At 35.0% G+C, this 15,926-nt stretch overlaps 4 protein-coding genes across 7 annotated transcripts; 1 reads left to right on the top strand and 3 right to left on the bottom strand.

Moving 5' to 3' along the window:
* Nucleotides 1-3,705: 3,705 nt before the first annotated feature.
* On the bottom strand, nucleotides 3,706-7,680 carry LOC103864799 (tRNA dimethylallyltransferase 2). 4 transcript variants are annotated; one of them, XR_004457383.1, is made up of 11 exons: nucleotides 7,114-7,680; nucleotides 6,970-7,049; nucleotides 6,788-6,856; nucleotides 6,630-6,702; nucleotides 6,450-6,562; nucleotides 6,295-6,369; nucleotides 5,847-6,224; nucleotides 5,703-5,778; nucleotides 4,383-4,673; nucleotides 4,084-4,232; nucleotides 3,706-4,011 (listed from the first exon to the last, which is right to left on the bottom strand). XR_004457383.1 is itself a non-coding variant. In XM_009142572.3 (10 exons), the coding sequence occupies exons 1-10, from the start codon at nucleotides 7,424-7,426 to the stop codon at nucleotides 3,850-3,852; spliced, it is 1,488 nt and encodes a 495-aa protein (XP_009140820.2). In that variant the 5' UTR covers nucleotides 7,427-7,680; the 3' UTR covers nucleotides 3,706-3,849. The 4 variants fall into 4 exon arrangements, 2 of the variants coding, with proteins under 2 accessions (XP_009140820.2, XP_033145819.1); XR_004457382.1 differs by having other exon boundaries at nucleotides 4,383-5,778; XM_009142572.3 differs by lacking the exon at nucleotides 4,383-4,673.
* A 223-nt stretch (nucleotides 7,681-7,903) lies between these two features.
* On the bottom strand, nucleotides 7,904-11,729 carry LOC103864798. The gene is made up of 4 exons (XM_009142571.3): nucleotides 8,585-11,729; nucleotides 8,395-8,505; nucleotides 8,249-8,329; nucleotides 7,904-8,160 (listed from the first exon to the last, which is right to left on the bottom strand). The coding sequence occupies exons 1-4, from the start codon at nucleotides 8,837-8,839 to the stop codon at nucleotides 8,083-8,085; spliced, it is 525 nt and encodes a 174-aa protein (XP_009140819.1). The 5' UTR covers nucleotides 8,840-11,729; the 3' UTR covers nucleotides 7,904-8,082.
* Nucleotides 11,730-11,765: 36 nt separating this feature from the next.
* On the top strand, nucleotides 11,766-13,547 carry LOC103864797 (uncharacterized protein At2g27730, mitochondrial). Its single transcript, XM_009142570.2, has 4 exons — nucleotides 11,766-11,905; nucleotides 12,288-12,411; nucleotides 13,020-13,058; nucleotides 13,151-13,547. Exons 1-4 carry the CDS (start codon nucleotides 11,781-11,783, stop codon nucleotides 13,346-13,348), a joined length of 486 nt encoding a protein of 161 aa, XP_009140818.2. The 5' UTR covers nucleotides 11,766-11,780; the 3' UTR covers nucleotides 13,349-13,547.
* Nucleotides 13,548-13,797: 250 nt separating this feature from the next.
* Nucleotides 13,798-15,035, bottom strand: LOC103864796 (60S acidic ribosomal protein P2-2). The gene is made up of 4 exons (XM_009142569.3): nucleotides 14,872-15,035; nucleotides 14,704-14,794; nucleotides 14,077-14,303; nucleotides 13,798-13,996 (listed from the first exon to the last, which is right to left on the bottom strand). Exons 2-4 carry the CDS (start codon nucleotides 14,789-14,791, stop codon nucleotides 13,970-13,972), a joined length of 342 nt encoding a protein of 113 aa, XP_009140817.1. The 5' UTR covers nucleotides 14,792-14,794; nucleotides 14,872-15,035; the 3' UTR covers nucleotides 13,798-13,969.
* Nucleotides 15,036-15,926: the final 891 nt, after the last annotated feature.

Genomic DNA, 15,926 nt, shown 5'->3' with positions numbered 1-15,926 from the left:
TTCACAAAATGTCATTCGGTTTTCACTTTATGTCATTCGGTTACCAAGGAGTTGTTTGTCCAATTTTATCTCGTAAAATAACACGTTTCTGACATGGAAACACGATATATATATATATATATATATATATATATCATGTTATTGCTTATGTGAACATGAAATTTCACATTTTTGTCATACAAACGTGTAATATATGTCATCTTGTAGTTCTAACACGTTCAGCTAAGTAAAGTCGAATAAAAACCTTTTTAAACCCTATTTAACAACAATAATCCACGTTTACCAAACTTCAGTCTTCTTCACTGCCACCTACCTAATTAAATTGTGATTAACAAATTGATATGACGACTAGCAATGGGAGAGTCAACGGAAATAAAAAGCTGAAAGTGATACAAAAATAAAAGAAATACTCCCTTAGTTCCGTAGTAATATAAGATGTTTTGCTTGAATGCATAAGAATAAAAACACTTGTTTTTAAAAAAATAATATAAATTAAATATAAGTTAACCAATCATAAATATAATTGGTTAACCAATTTTCAATAAAGCTAAAGTATTTTAAGAATATCAAAACATTTTATATTTTAAAACATCAAAACTTCTCCAAAACATCTTATATTGTAAAACGGATGGAGTAATTAACTAGCGGTATCCTCAGAGAAACAGTCGCATTAAATTTGCTTAGGGCTCTTCACATGGCCCTGCATGTGTCCTTTGTAAATGTTAATGTACCCCATATATATAGTCACGCAACCATGTGTATTATATTTATCCTTCATTTAAAAAAAAAACATTATAATTAAATGAGAAGTTTCGTCGAATACAATTATGTATATGATGTCAAACAAAAAATACGATTATGTATTTATTAGTTGGTACTAGGCCTAGTTGGTACAATGACAAAGTAACATTAATGTTCATAATTTAATGTAACTATGCATTTGATTTGTGCAGAAGTGGACTTTACTCTACATCTCACACAGTTCTCTTTCGAAAATCTTTGACATCATTTACTTTTCAGTCAGAAGGCCAACCCATAACTTCGAGAAACAATAAAGTAAAACAATGTGGAGTCACATAACCAAAAGTTTAGAAAATAATACGGGTAGTCTAAAACACACGTTTTTATTTTGATTTCTCAAAAACAACTGAATATATAAACATTAAGCCGTCTTCAAGATCTAATGGTTGTTATTTTTTTTTTTTTGTAAAAAATGACGGGTTTCTAAACCGTAATCTACATTAATTTATGGAACTAGTGAAAATAGAGTATTTTTAAAACAGTAAAGTGGTTATAAGATCATAAGTCACGTCAAAAGTTTGCTACATATTATAAAACGCTTATATATATTAACTCTAGAGATATATTGATCATAGTTAATCGTTTTTCAACTCTGTAACTATTTTTAGAATCATGATGTGGGTTTTCCTTTTTACACGATGATCATTTATGGTTGAGTCACTTTGAATTGGTCAATTTCTAAACTATATTAGTGAGTTAGCGTATAGTTATATTACGCATGAGTGAGCTCGGGTAGGGTGTGTCAAAATTTATTTACGGTGAGTCATTTTTATAAACAGAGTAAAAAAAATCTACAATAATAGATGTTTTACACTCGTTTGGAGTTGCTTCGAGATCGATGCGTGCGGTCTTAATCTCTTTATTTCTATGGGAGGCATTAAGGCTTGTGTTGTTGTATAGTTGCAGTCTTGCAGCCTATTAAGCGATAAAGAGAAATGATCTTGGTAAAACGAATAAGCGCTTCGAGGCTTATTTGGTTACTCTAGTTTTGTTTTGGTGCTGGTTCTAAATGCTGTTTGATGAGCTGTGGACAAGATAATAACTTTTTATGTGGTTTATTAACAGTTTTCTATCTGTGAAATGTGAATTCTAGACTTCTAAGTTTGCTAATCCGATTTCAGTTCTATACATATTTTCTTTTCATCGGGTTTCAAGAATATTAGTTAAAAAAAAAAATCGGGTTTCAAGAATATTATCCTTGCTTTCTGAACACTGAATGCTTCTTGTGCCGTAAGACCAAGTAGACAAGATAATCAAATTTGTTAACATATTTATATATTAAAAAATTGTTAACATATTTATATCATAAACCTACATATTTTAGTTCTTCAAAAAAAAAAAACTAGAGTCGATCACTGGAAAAATAAGTTCCAATTATACATTACAAGTACTTTAGTTCAGTAAAAAAAAGTACTTTAGTAGTTAGTATAGTCTCTCATCTGCATTATTATTTAGAATTTAATTTTCTTGGAACGTACCATGTGTTTTGAAAAGAAAATTTTCAAATAAATAAATTGCAATACTATTTTAGGGTGACCGTGTTATCTGAATGGTTAAAGTATGATACGTGTCTATTAAAATACTTACATAAGCAAATTAAAGAACCATTTTTGTTGGAGTTCCCTCTTTATCTTTATTCCTCCTATCTCGTGATCGCTTTCCCTTTACAGCCACATTTTCAGAACAACTGTTTTTTCCCTTTCTTTTACAAGTAAAACTATATTTTTCAGTTGATTCAGAACTGGATAATATAAGTCATGAACTTGTCGACTTTTTGGCTTGAATTAAATATGGCTTTTACAAATCATAATGTAACTTTCGCAATAAATAATTTGGAGTGGGTGAAAATAGTTTCTACATCAATGAAATGACAATATATTCTCAATTTAAAAAAAAAAATAAAAAAAAAAATATATTCTCAATTTATTTAACAAAATTTAGAAATATAAAAAGCTTTCAACACATTTCAATTTCACAGATTCCATTCACAAATACAAAGCAGGCAAAATAGCATGACGCAATCGTATAAATCTGTTATATTTATTTTCGTCAACTAGGGGTGGGCGTTCGGGTACCCGTTCGGGTTCGGATCGGGTATTTCGGATTTTCGGGTATTTCGGTATAGAGGTGTAGAACCCGTTCGGGTATTTCTGTACTTCGGGTCGGGTTCGGGTATTTTTAGTTCGGTTTCGGTTATTTCGGATCGGGTTCGGATATTTAGATTTTGAAAAAAAATATTAAAATTTTCATTTTTCAAATTTCTTGTATTTAAATATATAACTTTCACTTAACTATTTTTTTTGTATTTTTAATAGATTGAATGGTTAATAGATTTGGACATAACATTTTCAAACTAAAAAGACATTAATTTGGTTATTGTTTTTAAATTTTGGATGTAACTTTTTGTTAATTGTTGAAATAAAAAGTTTGACATGTATTTTAAGTGCATAGTAAATCATCTTCTACGTAATTGTATGTATATCATATGAATTTAAAGTATGTGTAGTATCAATATAAATATTTTATATAAAATGAAAGATGTAAATTAAAAATATAAGGTTAATTATACATATGTTCGGTTATCTTCGGATATCCATTCGGGTTCGGATATTACCCGTTCGGTTTCGGATATCCAATCTCTCCTAATTTAATACCCGTTCGGATATTTTGCTACTTCGGTTCAGGTTTTTCGGATCGGGTTCGGGTGCCACTTCGGATTTCGGGTAAAGTGCCCACCCCTATCGTCAACTACCAGCTACCAGTTTACCACCATATATATATTAAATCAAAGTTTTGCTCGTGGCAATCGTGATAAATTGTTCATATAGATATAAAATTATCAGTTTGATTATTAAACTCTTTTTGGCTCTGATTATATAACTGTTTTAAAAAGCAAGCATTCAATTTTACGACTAAAAAAAATTGAAATGCCATAGATGAATACAATTTTGCAAATACCAAAATATTATCTTTAATTGTAATAATGCCTTGATGGGCTTTTTCTTTTAAATGGGTCCAATATGAACATAAATGAACCTTTTTCAGTTTTCACGATGTCTCTCTGCAAATCCCCACTTCTTCTTCTTCTTGCTTCTCCCTGTTTTCGAAATTTTGAGCTTTTTTAAATCGTGCGGTTCTCTTACGATGTACACGGCCTTGTGTGTGATGATCCCACTCGTGTCTTCCTCTTAGTACCTTGTTTCCACAAACCTGCTTCCACAAACATGATTTTCAGTTTTATACAAGATTCCGCTTTTGAGTGTAAACGAAACTTTATTGTACCTCACAAACGTATTGACTCCATAGATCTCTTTCCATTGACTTTCTCAAGGTTGAATCATGACTCAATTCAGTTTCTGTTTTCAGAAAAGACTGGAGGATCTGTGTAGCCGGTTTAACCACTTGCACATCCCATGACTCTTCAGACTTGCCTTTTAAAACACACACCAACAAGAGAGATTGTTAAAGTTTGTGTAACGACCCGGTTTTCCCTAAACCGGTATTGAAATTGGTGTGATTATTTAATTGGACTAAACCAAACTAATCACAAAACCAAAGCTATATATATATAAACCCCCCACCATCTCTTGTAGCGCCATCACTATGTGTTGTTCATCGGGAAGCTATGTCCACTGCTGGAGCCCATCTCTCTATCACCAGCCGTTGTCTCTGTGTTGTTACCATGAGCCAAGAGTAAGACGATTCCAGCCGATGCATCTCATTACCATCGGCCACCTCCATCGTTAACCACGAGCCATAGGAAGAGCAAGCCATGTTACGGAGAGCTGCGGCGTGTCACCAGAGATGTAGTTTACACCGCCGGAGTCCGAGACCCATTACCGTGATCCAAGCCGTGCCATGTTTACCATGATCTCATGATCCAAGCACGTGTTAGTTAAGTTTCTCAACCGTATCATCACGTGTTTGGTAATTAAGTGCTATCATATTTATTACTTGTGGTGCAATTAACCTAAGTATTATAATTCCTAATTGGCTATGCGTAGGAATCAACCATGAGGTGTAGGTATGACTTGTAAGACAAGTAATTCCTTTTAAAGCCTAGTGTTCCCGAGCATTTTGTGATCTTGGCTAAGGTGAGGGTCTTTTCTCGAGTTTCTCTTACACGGTTTAGGACCTCGAATAAGTATAATTTATTTCTAATGTGTTTCCGTCTGTGTGAAATCGAGTCTGTCATTGCTTGTTTAGTTTTTAGGTTCTTTGCTTAAACCGGAACTAGGATTGTTAGATGGTTCAACACTGCTTGTTCATTGATAATTGATAATATATATGTATATAGTATATTGAGGTGATTTGGGTGTTAGCTGACCATGGAGACGTAATTCTGTGTGTCGGCTGGAGACCAGTACATTGGGTGTGGTGTATGCTGCGGCACAGCTTAGTCGACCTGTTGTGCCAAGGCTTCAGAGGTCGATAAATCGTCTACGGGCGTGTGTTACCGAGCACATATTCGGTGGTGTTTTTGGCCTGTTAGTGGGCAGCGAGTGTGCACCTCGCTAGGACCATTGTTTGATCTTTGGGTACTTTAGGTACCGTGTTTGCAACGTGTTAGGATTAAATTATATTTATTCGGAGTGCTCTGTCCGGGTCCATGGACTTCGGGTTTAGTATCCCCATACCTCACTGGGTAACTCACCTGTTACTCACCCCTCATTTGCCCCCATGCAGGTGAGACTGACGAGTATATGATATTTGGATGGATTGGTGCTACTGGGCTTTATTTCGGATTTTTATTTGGGCTTAGGGTGAGTGGAGTCGTGTATATGGGTTATTATGCTATGAGATATTGTTGGTGGCACGCTGTTCTCCAGATAGGAGGTGACGGGTGTTACAGTTTGTTTGCCTTAGTTGAAGAATTGATGAGACACAGTGTGTATACTTACCTAGTAAGCACTCTGTTGCATCAACGTGATGGATATTCCACCCAAAGACCGTTTCTAGCCGATTGATTCTCCTTTTCTGAAACACAACATACAAAAAGAATCAAATGCTTATCGACCAATTCACCAAAAACGTTTTTTGCTTACTTGACGACGTAGGAGCCTTCTGGTATTTAACTTGACACTATCAATTGCTTCCTCCAGCATAACCCTCAACTTATCATCTTTTGGAGAATCAAGAATCTTCCTCAGATTCTCCTTCAAGGCCTTATCATTAGCGGAGCTATTTGTGTCTGGGAGATACGTTTTGAGGAAGTTTTCAAACTCTCTGACACCTATGGACTGCCTTAGGCCTCTGGTGTAGTCAGCTCCTGGTTTGTAGATGTCATAGACTTCGTCAAGTAGTCCGGCATCTACCATGGAATCTACTCTTTGTCCAACGTATTCGTCCAGCACCGTGGTTTCAGCATCCATACATATCAAACAGTAATCAAACCGAGAGGAGGCATCGATGCATCCCCAGTTCTGCCCTGCCGCGTACATTACTTAATCAACTACTCACAGCAGCATTAAAAAGAAGAAGAAGAAACTTTACCTCTGCAGCGTTTTCCTGATATAGCTTGCTTGGAAGAACTCCTCTGCTAGCATGCAAGCTCAGGTATTGATTAATCTACAACAACAACATCGAGTAAACAGACCAGTAAAGCCACATACAAATCAGGATCTATCTATACAGAAAGTAAATCTCACTTTTCTGTGATTATTAGGGTGAACTCTGTTTGCTGCCACAGGATCCAGCTCTTTAAGAAGGTCATAACCATGGCTCAAATCATCTCTCCCAGAGATAGACTCCACATCCAAGCCTAGAAGCAGAACAATTCTCATTATCCACGTTTCAGAGGGTAACATGGTGATAGAGACTCTACATACCTGGAGCAACATTTGAACAGCACTCATCCACATCTTCTGTTGAATCCTCGAGGAGAAACTTACTCACAAGAGCCTACATGAACAACATTAATAAGATAAAGCAAAGTTTAATCATACAATGATGTTGCCAAAAAACAAGAAATGAACAACAAGCTCACCTGTATATAATAATTAGTTCCTCCAACAAGAACAGGAACGTGATTTCGAGAAAGGATCTCCTCAATAAGCTGTGAACACCAAATCAACCACAAACTATATTAATCATACCAACCAAACCCTTACTTATACCACAATCCTCCTATAAGAAACGAAACCTTCTGATTCAATAAGAGGCACTCACAGGAATGGTAGAATCTCGAAAGTCCTTAGCAGTGAACTCCAAATCTGGGCTCACCGTCCCAAGTAGATGATGAGTCACTCCTAAAACCTAATTTTCATTAATCAGAAGTTCAATTGGGAGCATGAAGAGTCAAAAAGTTGAAACCTTTCTGCTCGTTGACGGTGACTTTGTTGGTGAGAACGTCGAGGCCACTGTAGATCTGCATTGCGTCGGCGTTTATTATCTCCACCGGGAAGTGAGACGCCAAGTCTACGGCTAGCTTCGATTTCCCTGATCCCGTGGGGCCCATTATGACCACCACCTTCGCCTTCTTCTTCATCTTCGCTTCGTCGATTCCGCCGTTGCTAGGGTTTAACGACATCGCAGATACACTCTCCGTCTGACTCGTAAACCGGATTAAGAGCAAAATCATAAATAGGTTCCGGTTTACTGATTTTAATTTGGTTAAGAGGCCCATTTATTTTAAATCGGCCCAACGCGTGCTTTTGCAAAATCATACTCCTTGCGTGCGTTCTAAGATTTAGGTTAGGGTTCTTCTTGCAACTCTTAAGGAGAACAGTAAGATTTATTTAACTTTGAATATCTATTTTTCAGGATGGATAATTTCTTATCTGTGTATTCTTGTAATTTTTTTTTTTTTGAAAAGGGATTATTCTGATTGTGATTGGTTTTTGGCTATATTAAAAATGAATCTTGATCTTAAATCAGACCACTCCATTTTTCATTATGAATCCCATGATGATTCGTGAGCATTCTGAATCTTTAGATAAGTTCATACAGCTCATCCCTACAAGATTGTATCTGCCTGATGATGAAGAGGATACAAACAAGAAGTGGCTTCAAGGTCTTAGCAAAGTAGCAAAAGACATTGCCAACAGAGAAAACAATTGAAAACCTAAATAAGGCAAAGAGACATGAGGGAGGCAGGTTTGTGAAGTTATCACTAGTATATTATATTACTGACGCTGCAGACTTACAATATTTGAATATACTTCTCTGCTAAATCAGGAAATAAGACTTGATCACAAAGACAAGCAAAACTATTAGAAAAGTGCAGAATAAAGAAGCAAAGCTGGCTGATTTTGCAACTTTTGATTATCACCATCGTTGGTGTTAGTGTAACGAAATGTCAATGATTTTGCTGAGTTTCTCAAGCTTTGTCATTCGCAGTTTCTCGCTTTCTGTAACAAGCTGGAACACATTTCATACCGAAAAAGATTCAGAAAAAAAACAGCTATCATTTTAAACAGAAAAGACAAACTGAGATAGAATGTTTCACCTCAACTAATTTGCTAACAAACATAGCTTTCTCTTTGTTCTTTTCATTGTAAGCTTCAAGTGCTTCTTTGAATTCCTTCTCCTGTTACAAAAAAAAAAGATATAAATATGTAATAAAGATAAGATCAATGAACACACATTCATTACCTTTTTCTGACAGCTCTGTCCTAAAGGCTTGAGTTCCCGGTTAATAGCATCAACTCTTTTCCTTATCGCGGAAATCTCCTTCCGCATTGGATCGGTTAGAGATTCCAGCTCCTGAATATTTCACAACCACAACTCTTTAAAAATGAAAATGTTTTTCCAAGTTCTTGAAAATGTTTAGAACCAAACTTACTTCCCGGATCTCGGCTAATCTCCTAGTAGCTTCCTCAGCGAGTCCAAGCTTTGTCTGGACTCTATCCCTAACCTCCATCTTCCTCCTCTCAATTTCATCTTCTTTTGCCTTAAACAAAGCCAAAGAAGAGCGTGAAAAATCCTCTTCTTTGTCATCATTCATAGGGCTTCCATTGATGCTTATGGTCCCCGAGCTCTTGATGCGTTGAATAAATGGCGATTGTGGCTGTTGCAAGATCTGTCTTGTTGTTGCCATTGTTCCTCCAAAATATTTTCTCTCTCCCTTTGGGTAAAGAAGATGACTTGTTATATAACCAAAGACTTTGTGTTAAGAACCTATCAGAACTCATTAATATGGTGCTTCTATTTCTTTAGCTTGCTAATGGTGTTAAGAATGTCAAAAGACCAAAAAAAACCTCATGGCCAACAGACATTACTGATCAAACATGTATTTTACACTAACTCAGAGTCTTAGAGATCAAACAAACTAATTTTTATATGAATTACACTAACTTGGTTAATAGAAAGGGAAATGTACTGAGGGAAAAATGAATACCAAGTGGGGCTAAAGCTCTAGTAGGTTAAGATGTTTCTTTTCAATTGGTAATTAATAATTTTCTTGAGTTTGGTATATTTGAAATATGTAGCTAGTATGTTATTCTCACTGTTTGGTTCTCAGTCCATAAATAAGACAAAGGTATGTATCGATAAAGTAGGCACATGTATGGATGGATTCTATTTGGATTATAAGAAAATGTTAGGTGTGTAGTTGAAGTAAAACAGAAAAGGAAATTATAATATTTGCAATTGATTTTTTATGACGATCAAACTAGAAATAACAGAATATATTACTTTTTCTTTAGTAAAGAAAAAGAAGGCAAAATAAAGATGTTTCGTGCAATGGAGAGAAGAGTGCTTGTGATGGAAGGCTTCTTGTAATGGGGAGGCGACAGTAAAATATGGGAGTACTGTCAACTTACAGGAAAAGCAATGGTTGATTATATATATATATATGTGTACACACAAATATATCATCAGTAATCATATGACAGTTGAAACAATTTGGATATTGACATAACTTTTTTATGATCTCACTTTGGTAAAATGAGTATGTGTTTATATCGATTTGGATATTGTACTCGGAAAATTTTACTTGGCTCTCGAGAATCATATTGTACTCGCGGAGGCGTGCCTGCTATACATTTAAAAAAGACATTTGTTTTAGGCCCCAAAATATATTATGATTTTAAGGACCCTCAATTTTACCAAAGTGTGCTGGGGTGTCCTAGTGGTTTTGTTGTTACACAACCGATTTTTAGGGTCCGACGTTCGAGTCCTTTCTTTCTTACTTATGTCTTTATTTTATTTTTGTTTTGACGAGAATTCTTATAGAAAGTCAATCGATAATCTAAACCAAAAATAAATCACAAACGAAAAATAAATCTTTTTTATTTATGGTGTTCGTTGTTTCGTTTACTTTCAATGTCACCACACCATCATGTTTTCTTAGGCAGTGATATTTCTTTCTTCTCTTCTTTAGTTGGTAATAATATATAATGTTATATTATATGCTTTTGTTTCAGTTTTCTATATCAGTTTTAAAACTCGCTTTGGGTCTACAGAAACCCTCGCACGGTACTGTGTACTCGGCACAGTGTTGTGTTTGATATTTGAAAATGTTAGTTGGCTCCTGAGCCAAAGCAAAGCGTGGAATATGAAATTGATACTTGTGAAAACTTTATTAGTTTAAATAAAAATAAAATTTAGGTGCAAACTACAAACGTTTTGGACCATAACATGACGTCTGTGGTTATGAGGATATATAACAACAGAAGCATGTTTTATTTTCCTCTCGTAAAACTTTTTGTTGGTGGTCATGGTCTTTTTCTACTTCCACTTGTTCGCCACACGATGTATATTTTCTAGAGGAGAAAAATACGAAAATGGACCAATTTCAGATTCATACAAGTAATTCAAGAGTCAAAATAACAAATTCTACAAACAAGTATATAAATCAACTGATATAATGAATTTACTAAGTCAAAATCAATATTGTCTCCTTAGTCTTAGTCTGAATTCAAAATTAACGAAGTAACCTACGTAACCTTATTTCATGTTCTCTACATATAAATATACGACTTTAGAGCTTACACAATTTGTATAACTTAAAGGATATAGACCAGCAAAATACACCAAGCAAGAAAAAAAATGTACGTGGCTCGTTTAGTAACTTTGATGTTTCTGTTGTTATTGGCATCATCAAACACAGTCTCGGCTCGATTACCATTCAATTACAAATCTCTCAATACAAGTAAGTTTCTAATCATGATAAACTTTTTCTTTCGTCTCGCTATTCGATTTTCTGTTTCTTTTTTTTCCATAGAAATTAGTATTCTAAGTTTGATTTTGTTTTGTTTGGAAAAGAAATAGGAAATGGGTTTGGGATCAAAAGGTTATAAACGAGATCAAACGTAGTGTGAAGCCCAGCAAGTCACCGCGTGGAGGTCAAAGAAGTGGCCGACCTAGATGTCCCAAACCCTAGGTCACAACTAGATCGGTATGTGACCAACCATTGGGAGTTGTTAACTTGTTATTTGTATGAACATGTAACGGTATGTTCAAGTCATGTGTGTACGTAAAACTGTTTGTCTTATTTAAAATTCATTTCTTATTCAAGTATGTAAATGCATTCTTTTGTATTGAGGAGAAGACATAACTTTATCTTCTCATATATGTAATTAGATTTTTCTTGTTCTTTGTTAATCAACACAAATAGAGCTAATAATAAGAGTCACAATCTCAACTGAATTCCGAGAGATTCAAAAATATATACTATTTTCCTTCTAATTAAAACAATTGACAAACGAGAGGCTCATTCCAGAAGTGACATATTAGAATGAATACACCAAATGGCAATATCTTATACTCATGATTGAACATATTGTTCTAAAATTAATACAAATTTTAAATCCAATTTTTCCTTTCATTTAAATGTTACGTGAACATAATTTTCCGATGTTTTTTTTATATTCAATAACATATGATCATCCCACCTAATTACTCTAATATAAAATGTGTAAATATGCCGTTTTTGTGCAAATAAAAAACATACCTATTTTGGCTGGTTTAGTCAGCAACAGGTCCTTTGTATTCGAATTCTAAAGCCCATTAGTAACCAGTACTTTTGAGCCCAATAAATGAGACGTTACAGCCCATTTAACTCCAAGATCCCTCCTTCCAACTTCCCACCTCTTCTTCATTTCTTCAGTGTCATTTTTTTCGTAAGCGGTTATCATCTGCATCCCGACGCTCTTCAAACGAGGTTCTCTTCCCTTACGACCATCGTCTACGTTCACGATTCCTCTATTCTCATTTCCGATTAGCTTACAAATTGATTTCATCTCTGTCATTGTCATTGTCATCGATGACCGACGTTTTCTTAGAGATTTCGATTTCGTTTCCCTGTTTCCGGATCACGATTAGGTTTCGCTCATCTGCTTGCATTTGATTTATACGTGTTGTTTCGTGTTCTGTGGATAATCCGTTAAGTTTAGTCAGAGATTCAGATTCAGAGCCTTGCTTGTGTTTTCTTCTCCAGAATGTGTATTAGTAACTACTAGTTGATTCAGTATCTTGAGTGATGTAAACAAATAGTATGAATTGACAATGACGAAAATAATTGATGATAATCTTTTTATTCACAGGATACTTCTTTGTTCATTTATCATGGCAACGACAAGGAGCGCTATCAGATTTGTGTCTCGCAGGTTCTCTAATGGCAAAGTTCTTAGCGAAGAGGAAAAAGCTGCTGAGAATGTTTTCATCAAGGTATATCCCTCGTGGCTTAGAATCTTCGGTAGCTACTTTCCCTTTGGTGATGATGATGATGATGATGAAAACGTTGTAGCTATAGCTTCTTGTTAACTATTTGGAATTATAGAATCATCAAAGCGTGATTTTCTTTCTACTTTCCTTTCTGATGATGATGATGAAATCTTTTTATCTTTCCGTTTTCTATCTGAGAAAAGTTTTAGACAAAAGTTCTATCTAAATTTTCCCCTTTATGATGATGGTGAGGATGATCCGATCCCTTCTTGATTCTATTCGTCTATGTTTTTAACTATTAGACTTACAAGCCTCAGAAAAGGTCTGTCTACTTTCCTTTTATGGTGATTATTTATCAATCTGTTAATGATTCTTTCTTTATGTATTGTGAACTGTTAGATAATATTTGGTTTTGCTTTAAGGTAAGTAGTATCTCGTGTGTGATTGCAGGAGTTAAAAATCTCTTTTGTTCTTAAACTATAAACATGTTGGATACTTTCTCTTTCTTTCTGTTCACGAGTCATTTGATGTTACTCTTTAGCTTGGTTATATTACCATATGGTGTTTCGGTGGGAATTAATCTGTTAACTAGCTATACTTTATTATTCCAGAAAATGGAGAAGGAGAAGCTTGAGAAGATAGCTCGACAGGTACTGATTCCTTTTTAACTTTTGTAGTTGAAACTACTAGTCGCTCATTTCGATAAAGAGAGTTTATAGTAAACTTGTGATGAACTTACTAGGGTCCGGGAGAACAAGCAGCAGGTTCAGCCAAGGCTAGTGGTGGTGGAACATCATCAGCTGAATCCACGGGACCTAAAGTGTCAGAAGACAAGGACAGAAACTATGCGGTAGTGGCTGGTGTGGTGGCTGTCGTTGGTGCCATTGGTTGGTACATGAAATCAGGCGGAAAGAAGCAGCAGCCAGAGGTTCAAGAGTGAAGAAAGGTAGTAGAATACTGGACTTTGGAGTGGCTTTACTATAATAAAATAGAGAGTAGCTTACTCATTCCTCTTGTATGAGAAACTTTGGAATTGCCTACTACTCTTTCTTTTGGTTTTGACCAAATTTTCAGAACAGATTTTAAGTCTTTTAAAGTGTGCTGGCATTTAGCTTCGTAATCTTTAAGTTCATTAGTCACTTCTGCTCTCCTCTGGCCAGAATAATACTAAAGATGATGGAAGAAGGAGTTCAACTGAAGAAGTCATCTAAAGTTCTTTGAATTATCATCAAGTGTAAAATTTTGATGCAGAATGTGACACAAATTGTGGATCAAGGTGTTCAAAATAATAATGGAGTATCCAGTGGATAGATAATTAGTTAAATCCCAATTTTCAGATTATACCAGTTGGTATATTTTTATCGTAATCGTATTAAACGTTAAGGCAGATATTCAAAGCAAGAAATAGAAATGCAAATATAACATATTGTTTTGTGTAAAAATCTCTTGAGAATTTCAGAAATGTCAAAGATACTGACCGAGAACAAACTAGAAAACAACAACATAAGTTTCAAGAGGTAACAAAATGATAGCAAAATCAGATGACAGCCAAGCATACGCTCTACTCGAACAGGCTGAAACCCATGTCCTGCAAATTAACACAAAAAGTACAAAATCAGCAATAAATTTATGTTTAAAGATCCAAAGACTTAAAGAAGTAAAGCTTACATCATCGGATTCTTCCTTCTCCTCTTTCTTCTCTTCCTTCTTGGCCTCAGCAGGGGCAGCACCTCCACCACCACCAGCAGATGGAGCAGAAGCCATGGCAACACCACCACCACCGCTGGGTACTGAAGCCAACTTCTCCCTTCCAACAGCAATCAACTCAGCTACATCTTTCCCATTGACTTCCTTCAACAAAAGCTCAATCTGGGAATCTTCTGTTTCACAACCAACTGCAACAAAAAGACAAGACAATGTCAAGTTCCATTACACGTTCAAAAAATGAATGCATTTTATCAACTGTTGTTGTCATCCCAGAATAATTACTACATCACTGATTCCCACAACAACACATTTCAAACCATTACTTGAGGTTTACGAATCCTTTTACATGCGCTTTTAATACATATATAAAACATTATTTGCAATAAATACATATCTTCACATCAAAGAAAAATAAAGCAATGTCACGACTCAATTAATTGTTCAGAAAACTAATGCATTTTATCAATTGTTCCTCCCCTATTACAGACATCCCAGTTCCCATAACAACCATTACTTGATGTTTGCTCATACACAACTTCACATTTGGGCTATCACTAACAAGGAGACAGCTTGAAAGAAAGAACAAACCTGAATTGAGGATAACCTTGATGTCAGCACTGGTTGGGCAAGCTTTTCCGCTAAGAACAGCGAGCAAGAACGCGGCGACAACCTTCATTTTCTGGAAAAAGTAACACAAAGAGTAAGTACGTAACAGATTAGAAATCTAGAAATCGAAATGGATTGGGAGGAGCTTACGGCGGAAGTTGATGGGGATCTCGCAGGAGGCGGCGGAAAGCTTAAGTGTTTGTGAAGACGGCAATGAAAGGATTGAGGAAATAAGGAAAGTATTTTTATTTATATGCATACCATTACTTAGGGTTTTCTTGTCTTGTCTCCTCCCCGTATACTTTCATTCGGCCCAATTCTCTTTCAAGCCCAACGTTATATGGGTTCCAGTTCTGTCCTTTTTTCTTCATATGGCAAAAATTAGATAAAATGTGGTTTATCATATTTGATCGTTTGTTTGATTTACAAATCCAAAATGGTTTTGTTAATGCGTTTTATTTCTTGTATATTATTTGGCGAACATTTTTAAATTGTGACACAGAATACCATGTTTAGGTGTTAATACCTCTCACAGTTCATTTTAAAAAATTCTTTCATTTACTAGAAAATTAGAACGTGATTAACCGGGGTTCTTGGGGTTCTTAACTCATGATTTGACATTTTTTTTGTTTAAAAGACGGTTCTTAACTTTTTTTAGTTAAAAGTTAAGAAACGGTTATTATCTAAAGTTAAGAATCCACCCTAAGAACCTGGATTAATCATGATCTTAGGTGAAAAATTGTGCTGTATGAAATAAAAATATGTGTAAAATATAATTTATAGTGATGGAATGATCGATTAATATAGTTTAGGTATTGTTTTTTTCCTTAAACATAATTCATACCAAAAAAAAGAAGAACACTGTAATATAGTTTAATGTTGGCCAAGTTAACTTAATATTAAACAATTTCTTAATTAGAATTAGATATTAACCCGCACATCCGTGCGGATATATTTATATTTTTAAATTAATATTTAAAATATAAAATATGTTATAAAGATATATATCTAATATCTACACCGCACCGCAGTTAACAGTAAATAATTTCTTAATTAGAACTAGATATTAACCCGCACCTAGGGCTGTTCAATATGGTAAAACCGAACCGTACCGAACCGAACCGAACCGAAATAGACAATATGGTTTGGTTTTGGTATATACCATATAAACCGAATGGATATAATTTTATAAAAACCGTAGGATT

The sequence above is a fragment of the Brassica rapa genome, chromosome A04 (genome assembly GCF_000309985.2).
Source record: "Brassica rapa cultivar Chiifu-401-42 chromosome A04, CAAS_Brap_v3.01, whole genome shotgun sequence".
Taxonomy (NCBI): Eukaryota; Viridiplantae; Streptophyta; class Magnoliopsida; order Brassicales; family Brassicaceae; genus Brassica; species Brassica rapa.
This window is presented reverse-complemented; position numbering and strand designations above follow the sequence as displayed.